Source organism: Calypte anna, chromosome 7, assembly GCF_003957555.1.
Source record: "Calypte anna isolate BGI_N300 chromosome 7, bCalAnn1_v1.p, whole genome shotgun sequence".
NCBI classification, from domain to species: Eukaryota; Metazoa; Chordata; class Aves; order Apodiformes; family Trochilidae; genus Calypte; species Calypte anna.
The window spans coordinates 30,206,831-30,230,172 of record NC_044253.1 but is presented as its reverse complement, the minus strand read 5'-3'; the positions used below and the strand labels follow the sequence as shown (position 1 = coordinate 30,230,172).

Here is a 23,342-nt window from a genome sequence, read left to right as displayed (position 1 = left end):
CCTTGGGGCCCCCAAGAAGGCTGGGGAAGGGCTTTTTGCATGGGTGTGTAGCAAGGGGACAAGAGGCAATTGTTAAAACTTGAAGAGGGGAGATTTAGTTTACATATTAGGAGAAAATTCTTTACTATGATGGTAACCACTGGTAAATAAAATTGAGCTGCAGCATCTGTAGGCTAAGAAAATAGGAAATTGATCTTCAGCCGTCTTGTGGTGGGACTGCTTTGAGTATAAGATGGAGTCAGTATTTGTAGAAAATGTTTGCAGTAGCAGATTTATCATAGAATCAGCTGGGTTGGAAAGGATCTCTGAGATCATCACATCCAAACCTTGATCCACTATCCCTGTGGTTACCAGACCACTGCAGGCTCATGTTCAGCTTCTTGTCAATCCAGGCTCCCAGGTCCCTTTCTGCCTGGCTGCTCTCAGCCACTCTGTGCCCAGCCTGGAGCTCCCCATGGGGTTGTTGTGGCCAAAGTGCAGGACCCGGCACTTGGCTGTGTTGAACCTCATCCCGTTGGAATCAGCCCAACTCTCCAGTCTGTCCAGGTCCCTCTGCAGAGCCCTCCTGCCTTCCAGCTGATCCACACTCCCCCCCAGCTTAGTGTCATCTGTGAATTTGCTGATGATGGACTCAATCCCCTCATCTAAATCATCAATGAAGATATTGAACAGAACCGGGCCCAACACTGATCCCTGGGGGACACCACTAATGACCGGCCGCCATTTGGATCAGCACTTTTCAACACCACTCTCTGGGCCCGGCCCTCCAGCCAGTTCCTAACCCAGCACAGAGTGCCCCTGTCCAAGCTGTGGGCTGACAGCTTTTTCAGGAGGATGCTGTGGGAGACGGTGTCAAAGGCCTTGCTGAAGTCCAGGTAGACTCCATCCACAGCCTTCCCCTCATCCACCAGACGGGTCACCTGATCATAAAAGGAGATCAGGTTGGTCAGACAGGACCTGCCCTTTCTAAACCCGTGGTGGCTGGGTCTAATCCCCTGTCCATCCTGTAGGTGCTGTATGATTGCACTGAGGATGATCTGCTCCATGACCCTGCCAGGCACTGAGGTCAGGCTGACAGGCCTGGAGTTTCCTGGGTCCTCCTTTTGTCCCTTTTTCTGGATTGCTGTGACATTCGCCAACTTCTAATCACCTGGGACCTCCCCAGTGAGCCAGGACTGTTGGTAAATGATGGAGAGCAACTTGGAGAGCTCTTCCACCAGCTCCCTCATCACCCTGGGGTGGATCCCATCTGATCCCATAAGCTTGTGAGGATCCAAGTGGCTCAGCAGGTTGCTAACTGTTCTCTCCTGGATTACAGAGGGGCTATTCAGCTTCTTATTTCTCTCTACAAGCTCTAGAAGCCATCCGTCCTCTGGACAACCTGTCTTACTGGTGAAAATTGAGGTAAAAAAGGTGTTAAATACCTCAGCCTTTTCCTCATCTTTGGTAACTGTAGTCCTTTTGCCCCTGCTAGACAAATGAAGCCCCTCTGAACTGAGGAGACTTGGTACCATGGAATTTGCCCCACTGGTCAAAAATCCCAAAATTCTGCCAGTGGCACCATTCCTTTAGCCACCTGTTGATAAGATGGGTTTTCCGAGTCCTCTCCTCATTCATCCCTGCTACTGCAGGAGTTGAGGCAAACCCCACCTGTGCTAATGTAGTGAAATGAGGCAACCAGGTGCCACTAATTACCAGGCAGCTGTCATGAGCTTGTGTTAAGCCCACCTGTGCCTGATTAGGGTGGGCCCCAACTGCGCATGAGCAGGATTAGGGGGCCAATAAAAGGTGAGGCTGAAGCACAGGCTCAGCTCAGTCCTGAGCAAGCCAGCAGAGAGGTCAGTCGCTCTTGGAGCAATAGCACTGATCCAGGCTGGTCAACCCTGAGGGTTATAGACTCAGAGCACTATTTGGGAGTTTCTGCTGGAACACCTGGTTGGACCTTGGAGCGCCGTGCCCTAAAAGAGGTTCGTCTTGTTACATGCTACTGTTCCATTAACTAATTGACCCAGCACCTTGAAATCCTTTTTAATTTCCCTGGTACTTCTTCCATTAATGTCGTGGCTGCCAGCCTGGACTATGAACAGTGGATAATAATCTGAGGGCTGGATTAGCTCAGGGCATCTCCTACTGCTATTCCTCAGTGGGGCCCCAGGAAGGCATCAAAGACCTCCCTGTGGGATGGGTCTAGTCAGCATACAGGGCCTTCAGTTCCGCTCAGAAGGGAGTCACCAACTACAACTCCCCTTCTTTTTTTTCTTTATAGTTGTAGTTGTAATCCATCTGGTAGATGCGGTGCAGTCAGGAGACCCTGCAGACAAGATCTTCCTCTTGACTCTCCTCTATCTGATTCTCTGGGTCCAGGGCCCCATACCTGTTCTTTCAGGGCACCCAGAGAGATGATGAGAGTCAGGAGGGAATTCTTTTACCTCTCTGGTCAGGGATCTGTTTCCATTCCCTGTTATCTACTTGGTTTGGTCCCTCTGCCTCATGGCAGGAGGGGCAGGGCTCCTGCTGAACTTCTTTTGGGGGCAAAGAGGTGTGGTTCCATCAGTCAATTTCCTTCCCTTTTACTTTCCCTAATGCTTCTTAGCCTCTCCACCTCTTCCTTGAGCTCTGGCACCAGACACAAAAACACAGATGCCACTCACACTGTCCTCTGGTACTAAAGCCAGGACCCTGAACTGCAGAGACCTGAGCTGCATCTCTCTTGGTGTCCTCCTTGGGGGGTTTCCGTCTGTGTTGAAACACTCCTTGTGATAACAGCTTTCACTTTTTTAGAAACCATGGTTGGGTTTACTGGAGTTGTGGAGGAAGAAAAATAAAAAAACAACACAAAACCAAACCTCACCTGAGAGAGCAGGGAGGTGGCTGTGCCCCTCTTGCTTGCCCTGCCTGCACTTGTCTCTCTGTTGTCCTTTCAGCTGAGCAAGAAATTTGTCATTTTGTTTCAGTTTTACATTAATGATGCTTCTGTGTGTTTGGGGCTCCCCTGGAGGTACAGGAGCTCAGCATCCACTTCTGCTGCTCCTTGGAAGCCAGCTCCTGTTTTAGCTGATCTGCTGTATGGTGCAAACATTTCACAGTTTTTGGATGGCATAGTCCATTTGTATTGCCAGTGTTCCATGTAAGTTGGGTACAGATCCAGTCTTTCACTGCAGATGAATTATCTAATGACTTAGTACTTTTTTCCTGTTGCAAAATCATTTGCAACCTGATGGTGTTTTCAGTGATAGCACTTGTCTAATAATCAACTACCAGATTGTTTATTTGAGCAAATTTCCACCTATGGAAAATCCTCAGCATTACAATGAGAGCCATTTAGCAAACTTTTAACACAGTTTAGACAGTTATTTGTATGCTGCTAATAGTAAAGTCAAAGTGAGCAGCTCAGAAGAGAAAGGGGCTGATTTCAGTCCCACCCTCAGGTGGCACTTGCTAGCTATCCCACTCTCCAGTTTGGCACCTGCAAAATTTGTTGAAAGCTTTCTCTGAACTTGCCTGCAATCTCCTGATAATCTGCCTAAGATCACAGGCAATTTCAATAACAATGAATATGATTCTAATTTCAACTCCAGGAGTATCTCGCATGAATGCTACCCCAGTTTCATTTTTATTCAGCTCCCCTGGTTTATGACTTCTCACCTCAGCCATAATACAGGAACCCTTTTTACCTCCGATTTTATTCATCAGTTCTTTTTTAGCTTTCTTCCCTTTCTTGCTTCCCTCCCATAAATTTGCCACCTGAAACTGTAGCTACCAAAATCATTTCCATCAGAATTGCCATTGTCCTTAGTGTCATTAAAAGTTACAGCTACTCTTAAGATGTAAGTGCCCAATTTGACAGACTTCACTTTATATCGCTCTTCTTTTCCTGCTGTTTTGTCTGCATGGAGCAGGATGCCATCAGTCTCAGTCAAGCCTGTCTGAGGGGGGAGGTGGGATGTGATTGCCTGTGTAAGCATTGGCACACACTGTCTTGAAAACTTCAAAATGCAGAGATTGGCAGCAGTGATGGTTTTCAGCTTTCCTTCCCTTGGAGTCCAGCACTTCCTCAGGATAGGTCACATTCAGACCTTGCCCCTTCCCAGGGATTTGTAGATAGGAGGTGCGTGTGGATACAGCTCATGGATCCAAATCTAAGACAAAGCATTAACAGCTGTCTGCAGAAGTACCAGCTTAGATCTGTTGCATTCAACAGTACTTATATATCGATAGAAATTGAGATAATGGCATCGCCTTCTTTTTAAGGAGTTTGCACTTCTTTTTCTAACATGTTCTCAAAGGCTGAGGTGGGGGAGCTGCAAATCCATATTCAGTAAAAAGACCATGAAGAGCATTTTTCCCCTTTGCAATATAACCTAGAAAAGACATGTATTTATACACCATTTCCTTTTTGATGTTTAAAGGAGGTGGGAGCTAATGTGCCTGGTTCAGGTTTGCAGTTATATCAAAAGTCCTGGCATCTGCTCTGGATTTGCTCAGGTTTGATGGATCCTTGGGTTTCCATGGGGCTCAGAAAGAAAGCTTCTGGCTTAACTTCTGGGCTATACACTGCTTCAAATTCCAGTCAGCCAAGCAGATTTCTTCAGTCATTCTGCCTATTTTGTAAATATACCTATTTGACTGTGAAAAGCACCACCAGCTTAATAGTGAGTCTGTTCAAATCAGTGGAAGTACTTACGCTGATTCTACTAACATTAACAGCCCCTGCATGGGGTTCAGCATGTGTCTATTGTAATGTGATTAGGTGGCTGCAAACATTTACATGAAACCTTTCAATTTCTTTCCTCAAAAGAAATGTCAAGCATTTGTGATACAATATTTCTAAAGTTTGCCTTGCTCTGTGGTTGTTTGCAAGCATCTATAAATGCTGAAGGGCTGTTGTGCAGTGGTCAGGCAGCATGAAGACATGGTCCTTCATGAGATCTAGTTAATGAGATGAAGTCTTCAGGTATGGGATTGTGGGACATTCTTGTACCGGTACCCTCTTTGAGCTTATCTGGAGAATGTAGGAGGGAAGGGAGAAGGGAGCACCCCAATAAATCCTGATAACTGCCACTCTGAACAGATGACTATAAGGCTTTTGTAAGAACTTGCAGTAGCTTTGAACAACTTGTACATGAGCTCCAGCAAAGACGTAAACCTTCTGCCATGAAGCTGAAAACTCAAGCACAAAGAAAGTACCATGCAATTCAAAGCCTTTTCTTGAAAAGATGAGGAGAGGTCCGAAGATTCAAGACGCAGCTGTGCCAGAAGTGCCTGGAAGAAATCAGGAACCTAAACCTAAATTCCTAGAATGGGAAATTTCATGTAGTAACAGGTCTGTGTGTAGTCTAAGGCTGTACAATCCATTGGCTCTCAACGTACATACATGGCAAATAATGCTTTGGTCTCAGAGGGCTGTTTGGAAAATGGGCACCATTTTCCTTGCTTCCAGAGGGATATGAGCCACAATCCCCAAGTCTGAAGCCAACTACTGACAAGCAGGCTGCAGCCTTAAAACTTGGTGTGAGACCTCTTCTAAAATGGATGACAGCCCACATATTGGACTGAAATGAGTGTGCTGGTGGGCCTGGTGAATGTGACTGTAGAAAATTGACTGGGGAAAATTGCTTCTGACTGACAGAACAGACAGGCAAAGAAAAAGTATCAGTCAGGTAAATCTCCAGTTTTTCTCATTTGTCTTAGGTAAATCACTGCCTTTCCGTATCTCTAGAGATGTTTGTGTAGAAGCAGCTAAGAGTGATTGACAAGCAGGCATGGAAACAGAGAAATACATATTGGAGGCAGGGAAGAGGAGAGCTGCATTAGAATGTTTCATATATATATATATATATATGTATATATATATGCTTCCTCCATTCACTCAAGGACAATACTGCTCAGCAATAAGCTCTTGCAAGGCAAACTGCATGTTATAGAAAAGTCTTTCACCAGTTGAGGTCAACAGAGATGTGACTTAGGGTGCTGTAGCTGTGAACAAGTCATGATCCAAGGGTGAAATACAAGTGAGGTTCAGTAACTATTTGGGACAAGAGAATCTCTATGACTAAATGAGATGTCTCCATGCAATTTTAAAGTTAGGTCTTGCAGGAGCTTCTTCCAAGATTTTGCCTAAAAACTTGGAAGTTTTGTGTATTGGTTACTTGTGTGATTGTACCAGATGTTTTGATCTAAAATAAATGCTTAATTCAAATCTATTCACCTATAGAAGCTATTCAGCTTAAGAGTGGATTTAGGTGCTGAATTTTAAATTCCATTTCCCATTTTCTTTTCTCCACCTCTCCCTTAAGTTTGGGAAGAATTAGTATTTTAGGCTATTTTCTGAAGGAAGTGTTTGATACGTGACCTCTGTGTGTGTCTGCCAGTCCTTCTGGGTGGCTTGTGGATTTGCTGAAGCCCTGAAGCGTAGACCTCTCAGAGGTATGAAAGTTCTGTAGTATGAAACCTAGTAGCTGACTAAAGAACCCATGTGGTGTAAGAGAAGGAGGCCCTCAGGAATAGCTAGATGATATTAGCAATTGTGGTTCTAATGTGGCATTTGCTTCCAAAAAGAAAGTGTAAATGGTGGGGAGCTGGTTTGTACATGAGTTAGGGTAAAGAATAGGAGATCCAGTATCCACATCTTGTTTGGCTTCCCCTGCTCAAGGTGCATCTTGTTTTTCATTCTGTTTCCTTTGCTGCCTTTTTGCTTGTTTGTTTGTATCATCTATCATGTTTATCACTATGTGCTCATGCACATAAAATGTTTATTAGCCATTCATATTCTCTATTCTCTCTTTTAAATTTCCTTCCTTTTTAACAACTTCTGCTGACTGCAGGTGTTTCTCATCTGAGAGCACCTGACACTGAGGTTTTCCAGCCATGTAGCTGGATGAGTGCTGGCTTCTTCCTTGGGCCACTCCACTGGGTGGGCTGGGGCTATCATCTGGTAGAAGCAGGGAATGAACCTGCTCTCCTGGCCAGACCTAGGGTCACAGTCCTTCTAGAAAGAAGTCCTTCAGAAGAGAAATAGAAGTGGGGCCATTATCTTAGGGGTGATTAAATACAGAGGTGTTTAGGGTCCACATCTTTGTGCTACTTTGATTTCTTGGAAGCAACTGGCTGAAGCAGAGGGTGAAATCGGGGTCAGTGCTTTGAAGGTCCTTGGTGTTCTGTATCCCACTTCATCTGTTCTCAAAAGCCTTGGAATGGTGGTTAGATGTTGGCCACATCTATTTCCCACAACCTCTGCTCAACTTGGCCCTGGTACTGACAACAGTAACAGAGAACGTATTTCCTCACTGGCCCTGAGGGTCAGTGCTCTCACCCCTGTTGGGCTAGTGGAAAAAGAATTTGAGGTGCTTTGTACTTGTTTTCCCCAGTCAAAATGCTGTACTGATACTTTAACAAAAGGGCCCTGTTTGCTCTTACGGCTTTAATGTTAGGACCATTTCTTAAAACTCATTTGAACAGTAAGGGACCTTGCAGTTGTGTTGTAGACACATATCCATCTTATGATTGGCCACTGTGAACTTTTGGACTACAGTGAGAAAAGTGCTCCTGAGCCAACATGTCTTGTAATCCTTCTTAACAAATCCTTCCCTAAGGAGTCTTCTAAGATTATTCTGCCTAAGACAGGTGGAGCAAATAAATCACCTACTGGACCAAGCCTTTTGTGATCCCTTAATCTTAACACTTCTTGCAGAATATCAGTTTAAGGGGCACCAATGAAGTGTCTGCACTATCTGTGTGGGAATGGCATAGCCTTAGATTTGTCTCCTCTCTCCTTCATCCTTCAGAAACCTGTATTTTTTCAACTCTGTTTTTCAGTAGAGATTAGTGTTTCTTTTCAGCTGCTGGTGTTAGCTGGTGTTTCAACTTGAGTGTCTGCAAAAGTGTAAATCACCTCTCTTCCATGGGGGTTAAATCCTTAAATCCAGATTCCAGGGCTTCCCCAGATTGACAGAGCTGCCTTGTGAATCCCATGAAGCACTCCTGATTGTGGGCAGTCCTTGCACTGGGGTGGAGAGCAAACAAAGTAGCAGCATGTGGGTGTGAATGCCACTGACCACAAAAGAGTAACTGATGTGATCTGAGGAAAAAATAAGGAAATTAGTCGATGGAGGAATCAGGAAATAAAACTCTGGGACATCTTTCACTGCTTCCCAGTTTGTCACTTTGCCTCGTGGTCTGTGTAACACCTGTGTAAATATATAGAGGACTTTTTTGGACGAAGTCCCGTAGTTATTCCAAAAACAAGGTAGTTCCAGGGAAATTAACAGCAGGGATGCAGCTCAGGGGAGACCTCATCACTCTCTACAACTCCCTGAAAGGAGGTTGGAGCCAGGGGGGGGTGGGCTCTTTTCCCAGACGACTTTCAACAAGACAAGAGGGCATGACCTTAAGTTGTGCCGGGGGAAGTTTAGGTTGGATATTAGAAAGAATTTCTTTACCAAGAGGGTGATCAGACATTGGAATGGGCTGCCCAGGGAAGTAGTGGATTCTCCGTCCCTGGAGATATTTCAAAAGAGACTGGATGTGGCACTCAGTGCCATGGTCTAGCAACCGCAATGGTGGTTCAAGGGTTGGACTTGATGATCTCTGAGGTCCCTTCCAACTCAGCCAATTCTATGATTCTATGATGCAGAGCATACAGACAGCAGTAAAATGATACTCAATAAGTATGCTTGGGGCAAAGTCCTTTCCAAAAGGGCAGAGGTTTGCAAATCAGATACCAAAGCACATCCCATGATAGAAACTACCCTAGACATTCGTAACATAATGAATGGAGTGGAATAATGACAGGAATGCTGGAGCTGGCCATGAGGATGAGCATCTGGGTAAGAGCCATGGTGAGGGGCACTGACAAGTGAATAAAATTGTCAGGTGGAGGAAGATCTTAGAAGCAAGGCCAAGTAGCTTCAACTTGGTAAGATGGGGAAGAGGAGGTGGCTGTGAAAAGTCTTGCCAAAGCAGCCTTTGCATTTTCTGGCTCCTTGTTCCTTGTACTGCTGAGGTGTGTTTTCTTTATTTGTGTGTGGTTCTTCTCTCCTGAAAAGCTGCTTGAAGTGTCAGGCAACATCATGGTTCATTACAGTGTCATTTTCAGGTTACACCAACAATGCAAAAGAAAAAGATGTGTATGTCATGTCTCATTTACTCAGCTGCAGAGTCATTCAGGGGCATCTTCTACTTGTGCTTATCATCTTTAAGCCGTAGATTGGGTTGAAGACCTGGAAAAGCAGCATGGATTTCTTAGCATTGCAGCCACTGTAGTAGTGAGGATGGGGACAAGTCCTGAAGGGTACATCAGGGAAAGCCTCCGCATATCACAAGATTTAGTTCTACTGCTCCATATAATTAGCAATTAAAATGAGTAAAAACAAAGCAGCAATTTTCTTATTGATCCCTCAGCAAATAGTTCTGTCTATTTTCTTCTGTATTGTTTCTTCATATTAAACAGCCTTGAATAAGAAATGTCAGTCAAATGAACTTAGATCCCTGGTGCTTCAGACAGAAATCAAAGTAGGATTGGATGAGGAAAGATAATTAGAGAGAGGAATTCCACCTCCACAGACTTCTTCCCTTGCTCAAGGAGTGCTGATTTTATCTAAATTGCCAAAGCTGTGAGCAAATGAGAGGTTGTGGGAATTATAGACTCCAGATGCTGAGACAAAGCAAAGGAAGCTTTAATTAGTGCATTTTAAGGTAGAAATTAATTTCCTGGGAATAAATTATTTGACTCAAGACATATGGACCCTGTTAGAGGTGAACTGAAAAGCTTTTTAGCTGCCAGAACTAGGGCTCACAGATTGTATCTGTCTTGTAGAGATGACTAACACACCACTGGTGTCTGTACCCATGGGAATGAATCCTCCTTTCTTCTCATCTCACTTTTTGTTTGTTTGTTTTTTAATGTAGGAATTCCCATTGCTGCAGATTTCCACCAATTCAACAGAAAGGAGATTTTTTTTTTTTCCAATACCCACTTTCAGTCATTCAAGCATTAATGACAGATCTGCCATCACTAAAGAACTGGGAACATACAGGTACTGAAAGGAAGTCATTTTCCTTTCAGTTTCTCCTCTTACTCTCCTTACTTATCTCTGTTGTCATCCTTCCATCACACTTGTGCATACTAAAGGACACCAGGAATCTGAAAACACTGATGTTTCTATTTTTTGAAATGTTTCTACAGCTTTTTAAAGGGTGAGAGAGTGACAATGCTCTACTACTAATCTCTACAGAGAGATTCCTGTTTGCATTGATGGAGCTAAAATGAAACCATTTAGCTGGGTGCTTTGATCCAGAACTCCCTGACTTCAGCAGAATTCTTCAGTTCTTCTCTTAGTTACTTACATATTCTCTGTGAGGCAGTTGTTGCTCACAAACCTTGTTGAAATTGGCAGGAGTGGGGCCAGGGCCAGATCTAGTGGTAATGGTATGGGAGTGCTTACAGACCCCTGATGCAGGTCCTGCACTGACACAGAATAAAATTGTTTTGCCCTTCCAAGAACACCACTATTCTTCCCTGCTCTAAAAAATGAGAGTAGAAGAACATCCAGAGACTTCAGATGGACAGGCTACCCCAGCAGTACCTTTCCAACATCCTAGGGTTTACTGGAAGTGTTGGTCTACAAAAGATTTGAGTATGGCCTGGAAAACCACCCTGTCGTCCCTTCCTGGTGTGAACCACCACTCATGATCTTCCAAAAATCTTGCTTTGCTCTTGGCCAAATGTGTAAGATAACAACAGATGGGTAGAGCAGAGGTATGACCTAGTGGCTTCAGCTGAGTCTTTTTGATGAAGAGAGCTGAAGTCTCACAAAATCTATAAAAACCCCACACCCTCCCTGGGACAATGAGTACCACGATCACTGGTTTTTCTGATGCTCTGGTTGCTTATTTCAGCTGCTGCTGTTTTGTCCTGTAGGTTACTTTGTGTTACCCGTGATTAATGAATACAGTCAAGAGGTATTGCACGCTGATGTGTTTCTCTTATGGCAAAATAGAAATGTTGCAAACTTGTGAGCTTGGAGGAGGAAATGGGCTAATTTTAGATTTGTTCCTAGCCCTCGCCATGCGAATGGTGTCGCTGCGAGCCCAGCAATGAAGTTCACTGTGTTGTAGCAGACTGCGCAGTTCCCGAGTGTGTCAACCCAGTCTATGAACCAGAACAGTGTTGTCCTGTCTGCAAAAATGGTAAGAAAGTACTGTATTGGCTTTCACAAAGAGATTTAAAGGAAACATTAAAATGTTGTTGCCTCGCCGGGAGGTTTGCTCCCGTTGGCACAGGCTGGAATCGGGGCTGGTGCTTCTCCTCGTGTGTGGGCTTCAGATATGAGGTGGCAACTGGGAAAATGGATTCTGCACTCCCCGGGCTGTGCCTTGGTGTTGAAGCTGATGGTATTGCTGCCTTGAGTAAGGCTTTATAGGACTGAGCCATGACATTGGTGATAGTTGTTTCATGTCTTTGCTTTTTGTCTCACAATTAGTCTAACATGAAATCAAATAAAAAAGAGAAGAGATAGTCTTTGTCCCTAAATTAAAAAACCAATGGTTATTACTTAAGTCTAGGGGAAAACTCGTTGAAATCAATGTGAAAACTCCCATTGGGCCAGTAGGGAATGCTCCCTCCAGGCCTGTAATGTTGTAGGTTATGTCCTGAAGTCTGACTGGGTAGAGTTGGCCCTCATTGTCCTGCTGAAATAATTTAAAGAAGTCAGATTCAGCAATACTTTCAAGAAAGGTTTTGGATAACTGAAAGTGGAAAATAAATGTTTCCAAGATGTTTTTCCAGTAATGTTTCCCTAGTCTTGTACCTCAGCCCGTACACTCATATGTTTCTGGAAAAGCACCTTTCTCCTAATACAGGTATCAAGAAAAATTAAGAGGGGAGCTAGTATCACAAAGAACTCTTCACAGCTCTCTTAATATAAGGAATGCCTGCTTAGACTCATCTTCTCATGTTTAGAATTTCACAATTCATATGTTTTCTCTTACACACATCCACTGCTGCTCGATGAGACTAATGCTTTTGGATCTAAATGAAAATGTTTACAAAGAAATAACATTTTCAACACATTTTCTGCTCTTTAAGACAGCAAGAAAGGAAACAGTTGGAAATGCAAAATATTCTTACAAAAGGAACTGGCAAAATTAAGACTTGTCTGAAAAATTATACCAAAAATACTACTTGTGATCCTGACATTTTATTAAATTACTATTTGTACTCAAAAATATTTTGAAAGGCTTTTATTTAGAGCTTTATGTTTCTGTTGGAAAGCAGAAAATGTTAATAGGGAAGTTCATTGGTTTGAGGCTGGTGGTGATCTAAGAGAAAAGTGATGTTAACCAGCTCTAGCCATCACCTTTGCATATGGCCCACTGTGCTTGGTTCTGAGGCTTCCCATCACACTCAAACTAGATTGGTGTCTTGGGATGCTGACTTTGAGGGGTAACACTGGCCATCACTGTGACTGTCACCATAACTCTGATTCTTTAACACCTAAATGAACACATCTCATGTGTTTGGCCTCTGGGGGGGCTATGCTGAATCCCCCTCATTCACAGGGGCAGCAGCACTTGCCAATTCCTTCTCATCTGGTTCACGTCAGGTGAATCCAAACACTTCCCAGGAGTGCAGATGCAAAAGTGGCTTCACACAGCTCCAGGAGCTGCTAGATTTCTCTGCCAGCCCCTTACCACCATGATCATAAACCCCAGTATCCAGACTCTCCCTGACACTAGAGGTTGGTGGGTTTCTGTGTCGCAGTCACCACCATCCTTGGTGACCAGGAATGCACACCATCTTTCTTCCAAAAAGAGACAGGGTGCCCAGGTAACCAGGAGGAAAGGAAAAGCAAAATCTTCTACTGATGGGAGCGAGGACAGGAGGACAGAGGGAGAATCCAGGGCTCCAGGGCGCAGTGTAGTGATTAGGACCATCAGTGAGAAGCCAGGAGACTTCCTGCATGGTTTCTCCATTCCTGTCTTCATTCATCTGTTGATCCATACAAGTTCTCTGAAACCTGTTTTAGGCAGGGCAGTATTTCTTACTGCCCTCTGAAGAGCAACCTAGGTGCCTTGGGGCCCCTTTTTTGGGGGGCCAGGGAGGCTGAGGCTTGCAGCACAGCTGTGAGTCAATGGGAGATGAAGGGGATTGGCAGCGTGGTGGCATGGATCTTCCCTGGGACCAAGGACTGTGGCTGGGTAAGGGAGAACTGTGGAGGAAATTGAACTCCTCTTGCCTCCCAGCTTGGCTGTAGGGATGAGTTGTGAGACCCCACCACTGGCAGGGCCTTCTGCTTCTCCTGCTGCAGCTGCCCTGATTGGCTAATAGGTCTCCAACACTTGTGATTTTTACTTTATCATTTCACAAACGAAATTAAATCATTCACAAAGTGGTAGAAATTAGTGGATACCAAGGTAGTCTCTGTCATCACAGAGAATCTGATGAGCAGATTTTGTTACTGCCCTTGGACATGTGTGGCACACACCCTTCACCTCCCATTGACATTGTAGGAACCTGATGTGAAAGAGTAAGAGGCATCACTGTGTCTCTGCCCTCTCAGCCCCTCTGACACATCCTGATGAATGAGGACTGCAATGCTTTGAGCTGTCTGTTCATCTTGAGACCAAGGTTTTATCTTTCAGCTCTCCATTGCAGCCAGTCAATTAAAGCTCTGTTTCACAAATGTGCAAAGGTAACACAAGCTGACAGACCCACTTAAATGAGTGAGCCCCTCCTTTTGTAATTTATTTGTTGTTTTTTTTTTCCTTTCCATCCAGTAGCTTTTGCTTTCTGACAAAGTGGTGAAGACAGTCACAGTGCCATGCCTCAGCATGATGAAAAGATTTTAGCCTAGTTTGAGTCACTGCAATCATCATTTTAGACATTTAGGAGAGCTGAAGCAATACAGCTGTTGGAGGAGGAAAAAAAAAAAAAAAAAAAAGAAAAAAAAAAAGGAAAGAAAAAAAAATGTTTATCCCCCTGAACAACATGTAGTGCAAATCCCAATATCAAAAGTTGCTCCTTAGAATTTCGATAAGGAAAAGCCTTGGTTTGTATTAAAACACAGCCCTGCATCATCTGTTGCTGCCATTAACAGGAGAATAATTTCCTCTCAGTGCATTCAGATGGATTTCCATGCCTTTCTTAATTATGTCTTGCCAAGGGCAGAAGTGTTGTGAGGCGGTGAGGCTGATGCAAAAATCTGTTGATTCTGACATCCCTAACCTGAAGATTCATAAAAAGCCAATATCAGTTTCCCTCCCTCTACCACCATTTAAGAAGAGGCTGAAAAAGTCACTTTGGAGATTTATTACTTATTGTCAGAAGAAACAGAACTGTACCCTTATGCTTTACTAGATGTGGTATAGCTCGTGCAGAACTGGCTGTGCTCAGTGAGGGACCAGGAGGAGTTCACTGGGAAAATCTGGGGAGGAGGGAGGGAGGGAGAAGACACATCTCCTTTGGGTCCTCTCATCCCATTTGTCAGAGTGGGTTTTAAGGGTGATGGCTCCAGGTACTGTGCAGCATTTCCTGGCATGGAGATGAAAGGTCACAAGATTTCACATGTCATGGTAGTGACAGACTGCAGAGTTATGGCCCCAAGTTGTTACTTCTGGTCTTTGTGACTTCTCTAGACAAAAGTGTGTCAGTGATTGCCGACCCAGTCTTCTGTGAGATCTAAAACTTGTCTATCAATCAATCTTAAAATCAATCTCGTGGCTGCCACCATCTGTCCTGTCCCTTCTGCCCTCAGGTTCTCCTGCAGTTCATGAAGTACATCCATCCATTCTGCTTATGCCTAAGCCTTTCCAAGCAAAAATCCCCCCTGAGGTCCCCATCCTCTTGAGTCCAGAGCTGTAGACGTGCCAGTGTAGTGGTGTTGCTTTTATCCCCACTGGGTCTTCTCACCTGATCATCAACTTTTCATTTCAAAACATCTGCTTCTCCCTTCCTATTAATCCATCCACTGTTGCAGGTTGAACCTCATTACTAATGGAACATGTAGTTTATAAAGCCCTTCCTTGCATACCACTGCAAGATTGCTCTTTAAGTTTCCTTCAACTCTTTGGACATGGTCTGGCAAGGATGTAGGGATGCAGGGGAATTCCCAGTGGATCATCACTCATACCTCCTAATATGGTTTAATCTGTGATCCAGGTTAAATAAATGCCTCTTATTCAGCAATGCAGAGCAACTCTCACCTGCTGCTGGGCACAAAAGGGAGAAATTAATACCTTTTTTCTTTCCCCAAATGCTAATTGCTCAGGGCCCAACCCACCCACTCCCAACATGCCCTTTTGGGTGGGGAGTGTGTGGAGAGGGGGATGAGTAGATGCTGGGAGTACCTGGGTGGCCTTAAAGGTCCTTCCTCCAACACCCTGTTGAGTGTGTGGCATGCTTATTTTTGCTCTAATGGAGCTCAGCTTCACACCACTTATGCATCCCTCCTTCCTTTGCTGCTCCATGGAAGCAAAACCAGGTGCAATTTAAAATTGGCAGGTAACAACCTGGCTGCTGCTCAGGGAAAGGCTGGAGGTGAGCAGAGGCAAGGCAAGGACAGTGCAGGATTCCTGGAGACCCATGTTCTCCTGATTTTACAAAGTGCTCCTTCAGAATAGTATTAAAAAATGATCTCAACTTTAGCAAAAATTCATCATCGTGGGGGATTTTGTGGCACAGCTGTGTTGGGGAAATTAATTTTAATATTCCATTAAGTGCAACACTAGGATTGGTAACTACTCTCTGAAGTGTGGAATTCTTCTCAGAGCAATTGAAAGACACCTTCACCCATTCAGACCTACATTAACACAACTGCTAGCACCAAGGTCTCTTTTCCAGGTTAAGTAAAGGTGGCCTGTCCACCTATAAGTCTTATCAGGTATGATGCATCATGTTTGAAGTAATCATTACAAGATCCATTATTTGTCCCATTCCTATACCACATTTGCCTTGGCACTTTCATTTTCTTGAGCAATTAACAGGATAAGCATTATAAATTTCTGTTTGAGGGTCTGGTTTTGCTTTTAATTTAATTTTGGTGGCCACCAATTCTCAACAAAAGAATTTGTTACTCAACAAGACAAATAAAAACTAACACATCCACAATGAAATACTTTCTGGCAATGTGCTTACTCACATTAGCATGGGCTTCTGGAGGCATTCATGATGAAATACTGGGCAGCAGGAAGACATTTTGTGGATAATCTGTCTCTGAATCTTTAATTAAAGATTTAAATTATCACAGTTGATACAGATTTCAAAGTAAAGAGTCTGATCTTGCCCTCTGCATGCAAGAAAAAGATCCCTTTGACCTTCAACAGATTTTACCTCAGTTAAAAGCGTGGATTCAGGCAAAGCTTTTGTGGGCATTTATTATAACATGCTACGAATATTAATCATTATGTACAAACATCTTCATTTTTGAGGGCAAGAGCAGAAAAGCTATTAAATAATATTTTATTTCCACGCATGCAATGCCACATTTTACCTGTTAATTTTCTGTTAATTTTCACATTTTCTGTTAATTTGCTGAGAATACAAACTTGCTGCTCATTATTTCTCCATTCAAGTTGATTTGAAATAAGCATTCTGCACCCCAGCCTGTTCCCTCAGTCACACAGTGTGTTTTGCCCAGAAATCCCCAATGATTTTCCCAGTCCATTGAAGCTGAGGGCAGCTTTTTTTTAGCAAATAAAATCTTGTGCCTCCTACACATGTCCCTAAGTGAATTTTACATGTTGCTATGTAGAAACAGACATGCAAGGCTGCCTCTTCTTAGCAAGTGGTTCAAGAACTTCATTTACATTTGTAATTTAAGCCAAGTTAATGCTGATTGTTGCTTAGGTGAGTGGACCTTCCAGGAAAATCTAGATGCCACTGAAAGTGGTATTGGTGATGCAGTCAGTGAACAGGGTTCACTTTTCTGAATCAGGGAAACAACCAGGTCATTGCCCAGGTGTTGTCTTTGATGGGCAGTGCCATGTGCTGTTTTTTCAAAAATTCTTGGGATTTTGGGGGACAAAAGGCTCCATACAAATGTAAATTATTTATTGTATTTTAGGTTAAGGTAGTGGATTAACAGTGCAATTTGTTAAACAAAAGAACTTTTCCACTTGGTCTTTATTTTTCCAAATGATCAGCTATCTTGAAAAGTGCCAGGATTTTAGTACTGAATAATCCAGTGTCTGGATATTAAGTTATCTGTGCTTTATTGCATAAATATAGCCTGTTATTTATCTGCAAGATTTGGATCACTGAATCTCCAGGTCATTGTTTTGCTTCTAACAAAAAAGTGACAAAAAATCAGTGAAGTATGGAAAAAAATTACTATAAGTTTTAGGAAAAAAAAGGAAGGTTTTGGGGAGAAGATGTTTTGTCTGCCATTTGATTATATACAGTAGTTATAGTTTCATGCAGGATAAAGATGACACAGGAAAAGTGGCAAGAGGATGAGAGAAGACTTCATAATCATTTACTGTATGGAGAACAGTCGAAAAAACGACTAAATAAAATTCCTCTTCTAATTTATTTCAGGAATTCCTGAAATGGCCAGATTTTAAGATTGCAGTTAAACCCCCTTCAGTCAAAGTCTATGCAATATGCTGATTGATTGTGCAGATGCAACTTGAATGTGGCCAAGCCAAGAAGAAGAGGTATCCTCCCACGCCAGACTTTGATGGACTCCATGATCCTCTTCGTAGGTCCTGGAGACTGAGGTCGGTAGCGTAGCGTAGCCCCATCATCACCCTTTGTTCTTGGTGGATGAAGTATTCATGGTACCCAGTTGACCCCACCAGCAGCACCCCATTCAGAGGGCAGGCTGAGAGGTCACGGGAAGGACCTGCTCCTCTTTGGGCAGATGGGAGCTGGTGGTTGTTTCACCCCTGACTCCTTGATGCTGCTGTGCTGAAGTGATGTCCCCTGAAATCAGGAGTCGTCTTCCATTTGTGGAGAACCTGTAGAAGCTGCCTTAACATTGTGGTGACAGAGCACAATGCACCGAGGCTTGGTGGCCAGCTGTGAAAATCCATGGATTTGGAAGGCTGAATGCAAGAGAAAATTCCTGAGACTACAAAGGATGTGGGTTTGATTGTCAACTCATGTTCTATGTGTTTACCAGCAGGAGTGTAAACTGTGGTGCCCTGTTAGCTCAGTCAAAGGAGTGATTTGATTGCCAACAGATGGAAAAAAAGGATTGATTTAAAAGCTAGTGAAAGATCAAGACTGAAAACAAGGTGGTGTATTTGGGCCAGACAGTCACTGACTTGACAAAATACTTCAGTACTTGCTTTGCTGTTCCTTGAAAAAGAAGTAATTTCACTGAAATTTATTTTCAGTGTAGTTCATTCGCTTCCATCACTTGGGCCAAGTGGTTAGAGACAAGTAGATCCCAAATTTATTGATGAGAGTTAACCAAGCATCTGTCAAGGGCTCACCCATCTGTGGCTTTGGAAATCTCATGCAGTTGGATTATCCAGATGTTTAAATGCCTTGTGACCTGCTCCTTGTGGACACAGCTGTTGGAAGAGTCAGCTAATAACGGTGGAAAGCTTTGGAAAGGTGTATAGATGTTGAACTTTCCAAAATCAGACATCCTGGTTTTGGATAGTTTCAAGGAGAGCTGAGTTGAATATGCCACCTCCTGAAGTTTAGGAGAAACAAAAAGAGCAAAAGGAAAGGGGAGAAGCCTTCAGAGAGCAAAAAAGCCATGAGCTGAACAGCACTTAATGTGATTAACTCTATCACACAGCTCAGTGCTCACACAAAGCAGTAGCTGCTGGACTGTGTCAGGGTGACAGGAACACTGCCAGGAAAAGCTCAATTCCAAGAGTGCTGCAGTGGGGAGCCAGCAGGGCAGCAGCTCCTTGTTCATCTGCACTCTTACAGGTCAGCTGCTGCTTCCAAAACTTTTGTGGTCTCTTCCTTTGCCCAGGGAGCAAGACAAGGATAATCCAAGGCAGGAGAAGACTCTGCCAGACAGCACAGGGCCAGGCAGGAGCTGAAAGCTATCTTGAGCTGTACCCCAGGTCCTAACCATGTTTACATGCTTCCACCCCAGCAGAGTTATAGATAAACGTCTACAGGCACCCTAAAGAGCAGGGTTGGGAGGATTGTGAAAAGCCATTTGTTGGATGGGACTTGCTGCAGAGCTCTCATTAAGAGGACACAGCTCACAGGGATGTAGGAAGCATCTTACATGGTCTGAGTTGCTCTTTAAACTCACAAATATTCATGGAGAACCATCTGCTCATCAGTCATTTTTTCCTCATGGGAAAATGTTGCAGAAATTTGTATGCAGAAGCTTATGGCAGTGGTAGTTCAAGAGCCATTATCATCGTGGTGGGATATTGTAGAGGAGGAGGTGGGTTTGGGGTTTATTTTGAGGAAAAGCTTTCCTAGATTCAGGTTGGGAAATCAGATTCTGTTTGCAAAACACAAGCAGCCCAGGCAATACTGAAATTAAAGGAATGGTGTTTGCTGGTCCCCACCTGATCAGGTTCTTGGTATAACTTAAAGACCAAAAGTGACATTGCTATCCAATCAGCTTGCTATAAACCATTTTGCTGCAAGAGAAGCCTAAAGCCAACACCTGAGTCTGTGTCACTTGGTGTAATTCTGGCAGCACTGTTTTATTCTGATTTACCACAGCTGAGGACCTGACCTGCAAGAGCCAATATCTCTGGGTGACTCACAGGCAAATTGCAGGAGGCTGGAGTGTTTTGCATGGACGGGCTTTCTAAAAGGATTAGAGATGGGTTTCCTTTTGCTGCTCTAGAAGATTGGGATTATTAAGCGTATCTGTATAAGAAGAGTGGCAGACACTGTCTTCATGTATTTCTAATTTAATGAATTTTTAATGCTTCTTTTATTGGAGCCTACATATATGTAGAGTAGAGGCCTTTAACAAGAGGTTGACTTCTGTCAAATAATTGATGTTTGAGCTGCTCTTTTTACATGAAATCCAGACTTTATAGAGCAAAGAGACTGTAATGAAAATATGAATTAAAGATTAGAGTGAAGCCAGTCTGAGAAAACAGAATTAAAAAAAAGGCACTTGGAGTTTTTCTCCTCCTGCTTCTTTTCCTTCCCTCTGCCTTGTCTACATCTTCATGCTTTCTGCTTCTTTGGTAGGGTCCCACATTTCAGCCTCTCTCTTCTGCACCTACACACCCCTGTGAAGGAAATAAGTGCAGTAGTCTCCCTCTGTATGTAACTATATGCTTGCACATCTTCCTAGCCTGTTACACATGCCAAATCACCAATCAGTTCAACTGGAGAGACTAAGAAGTATTTTTAAGGTGTGTTTTCCTTAATCTCTATCCCTGTTTTGCTGGGGAAGTGCAGAATGAAAGTCAATGCAAGTTTTGGGTAACTGTTTGCCAGATGGGCCCACAATGTGAAGCTGCTGTGTGGCAGTGGTTGAACCGTGTCTGCCTGGAGAAGGTTCCTGTAGGACAGGCTTGAGGCTGGTACAGTGCCAAGGCTGCCATCAGATATTTCTGGTCCCTCTTGTTCAGGGGTGCTCTTCTGCCATAAATATCAGCATCCATTTCCTTCCACCCCCTAGCCCACCCTTCTCCTCTCTCTGTTAAAGGTCTTCATGCTGACTTTCTATGGGTGCTTTCAGCTCTTGGTGCCAGGGCATTGCTTCTGCAGCATGAGGTTTTTATTGCCTCAGTTCCTGCAGTACAAACTGCAAGGAATTTAGCTAGCTGCAGGTCATTTCTTGCTTTCTGTGCCTTTGTTTAGAAACCCATCTGCAATGGTGACCTTATTTCATACCTGAGACTGAAGAGTTTAGGCTTGGTAATCAGAAAATAGAAGCCTGGAGGAGATCAAGAGAGGATGTTTCTTTCTTTGCTTTGGCTGGTTGAGTTGGTGTGGTTTGGTTCCTTGCACCTCTGGCCAGGTTGGCCCAGCTAAATCAAGCAGGGTTGGGCACTGCACTCGCCCATGGGACCCTGATTGTCAGAACATTGTAATGGGTGTCACACCTGGGTCACAGCAGTCAGACAGTGCTGTTATAGCAGGCTTTGTATGCTCCATGCACCCCATACACCCTTCACACCAACTTCAAGGCATGTATGGCACCCTTGATGCTAAAGGACACCCTCCTGCTAGCTCAGGCAGACTAAAGAAATGCACACAAAGCAATTACACTTTAGGGTGAAGAGAGCAGGTCCTGGTGTCTGGAGGAGGTCCAAGAAATGCTGAGTGGTGTGGATGTGGTCAATCAGCCACATGGCATTAGAGCCAGAGGAGAGTCTCATGCCCTGTTTTACTAGCAGCATGGGTGTGCTCTCTTTGAGTCTGTCCATAAGAAAAGCTGTCACGCTCCTCTTCCCTCTTATCATTTTTGTCTCCAGAAACACTGAGACACTGGGAGATTGCATGTGTGGAGACTTAAAGTGCAGAGCTTACACCTGAAATTGGGGCTGGGGAGGAGAGGAGGGCAGTGATGCACCTCAGGTGATAGAGTAGGTCACTAGCAAAGACAGTGGTCCTCCTAACCTCAGTCTGTGTCCTGAGGATACACCAGGTTTCTGCTGGACCAAAGGAACCCATCCTGTGGGCTGGAGGGATGTACTAGGTGGGCCTTGTTGGAAAACCTGGTCACTTTTAGCAACCCTGTGGAGGCATGCCTGTATGCCTTCTAATTTCATTTGGTAAACAAGTTCTTGAAACTTAAAACTGTAAAAATCAGAATTTGTTTATTATGTAGGACTGCCAGCCAGCAGTGTTTTCCATACTGTTTTGAACAGGGTTTAGCTTGATTTTTTTGAGTTTCTAACCACGAGCAGAGTTCGAAATCTGCCCTGTCCAGGATGCACTCAGGATGCGTGTTTGATTTAACCTTATTTTTGCACAAGAGATGACTGCTTCAAGTTAGATTTCATCTCCTAAGAAGATGGAAAAGACAATCAAAGCTGGAGTTAGGTATCCCAGGGCTCCTGCATCCTCATCACATGTATTCTGCACCATGTGAGGAATATTATATTTCTTCTGTGTAGAGGCTCCCTAAGTTTATTCTTTTTGGGTAACTCTAGTACATATGTATTCCACTTGTACCCATTTCTGAAATCATAATTGCCACAAGGAAATCAGTAACACGCTTTAAGAAAAAAGAAAATTAATATGGAGCAGTCCTGCAACTGATGTGAACTGGCATAACTCATTTTACATCAGTTCAGTACATTTTTGTCCAGGCTAAAAATACTTTGTGCAAGGTAGTGCTGGTAGGGAAGCTCAAGTTTGTTCGAATAAATGGAGCGGGAGCTGATGTACCAAGCAGAAAAGCTGTCCTGCACAGGGATTTATTGAGAGAAATGGGGCTGTGTGAAGATGAGTGCACAAAGTTCTCCCCGACCTTTAAAAGCTCAGACTTTTTTTCACAGCAGCTGGAGTTTTTGACAAAGATGGGAATATGTAGTCAGAAAATGCTGACTCACTGAAATGTCCCTGGGAAAAAGGCCAATTACAGAAAACTCACTGTTTATACGTTAAAAAATGGTTGGGGGGGAAAAAAAAACCCTTGAAATGATCAGATGTGCTATTTTAATGCTTTCAAAATGAAAACTCAAATCCAGGAGGGCAGAGGGAGGGGGCATGGTTTTGCATGTAGATCTTTATAATTTGGAACATAAAAAATAAGAAAGATAGAAAAGAGAGCTTTTCCCTGATGAATTATTTCAGCCAACCTGCCCTGATTTTTATTAAGACCAAAAAGTGCTTCTGACTTTGACTTTCCCCTCCCCATTTGAGTGAGAGAAGAATAGCAGAAACAGCTTCAACTGGGTTGGGAAATGTCCCTCCTGTTCAGCTCCCCCCCCCTTGCCTGGGTAAATAGTCAGGTCCAGGATGGGATTAAAATACTCCTCTGGGGTTAGATGTGTTTGGGGCCACCACCTTCCATACCTGGCTGGAGAGGGCTGCTGGCACCCCGTGCTTTTCGGGAAACACTTTGCACCTTGCAGGCTCAAGCCCACGGCCTTTGCTATTTGCAGATTAGCACCTTGAATTGCACTTTGCCTCTCAGTGCAAGGCATGGGAAATGTCAGGAGGTGCTGCTGGAAGAGCCCCGCTTCGATGTTGCTTCGGTGCTCCTGAGTCTCATTAGCTCAGGTCAGTGCACTTGCCTGTTTTCTGCCTAGTGATCCGAAATACCAGCGTCCTTTCGTGCGTTTCAGCTCTTAATGCATACAGAAAAGAGTACAAAAAAACCAGGGAGTAAATAATGCCCCTGTCAGCTCCTTCGGCAGCGTCTGAGCAGAGGCTGGGGAATGAGCTGCAGCCACCACGCAGCATTTGGGTGCAGAGCCAGCTCAGTTTCCAAGTCAAAGGG

The 23,342-nt window shown here is 43.9% G+C and overlaps 1 protein-coding gene across 1 annotated transcript in view; it reads left to right on the top strand.

Moving 5' to 3' along the window:
- VWC2L (von Willebrand factor C domain containing 2 like) overlaps nt 1-23,342 on the top strand; it is a 53,590-nt gene that overhangs the window by 11,361 nt on the left and 18,887 nt on the right. Inside the window, exon 5 of the mRNA XM_030454494.1 lies at nt 11,058-11,187. Coding sequence (XP_030310354.1) covers nt 11,058-11,187 — 130 coding nt within the window. The remainder of the gene's footprint in view (nt 1-11,057; nt 11,188-23,342) is intronic.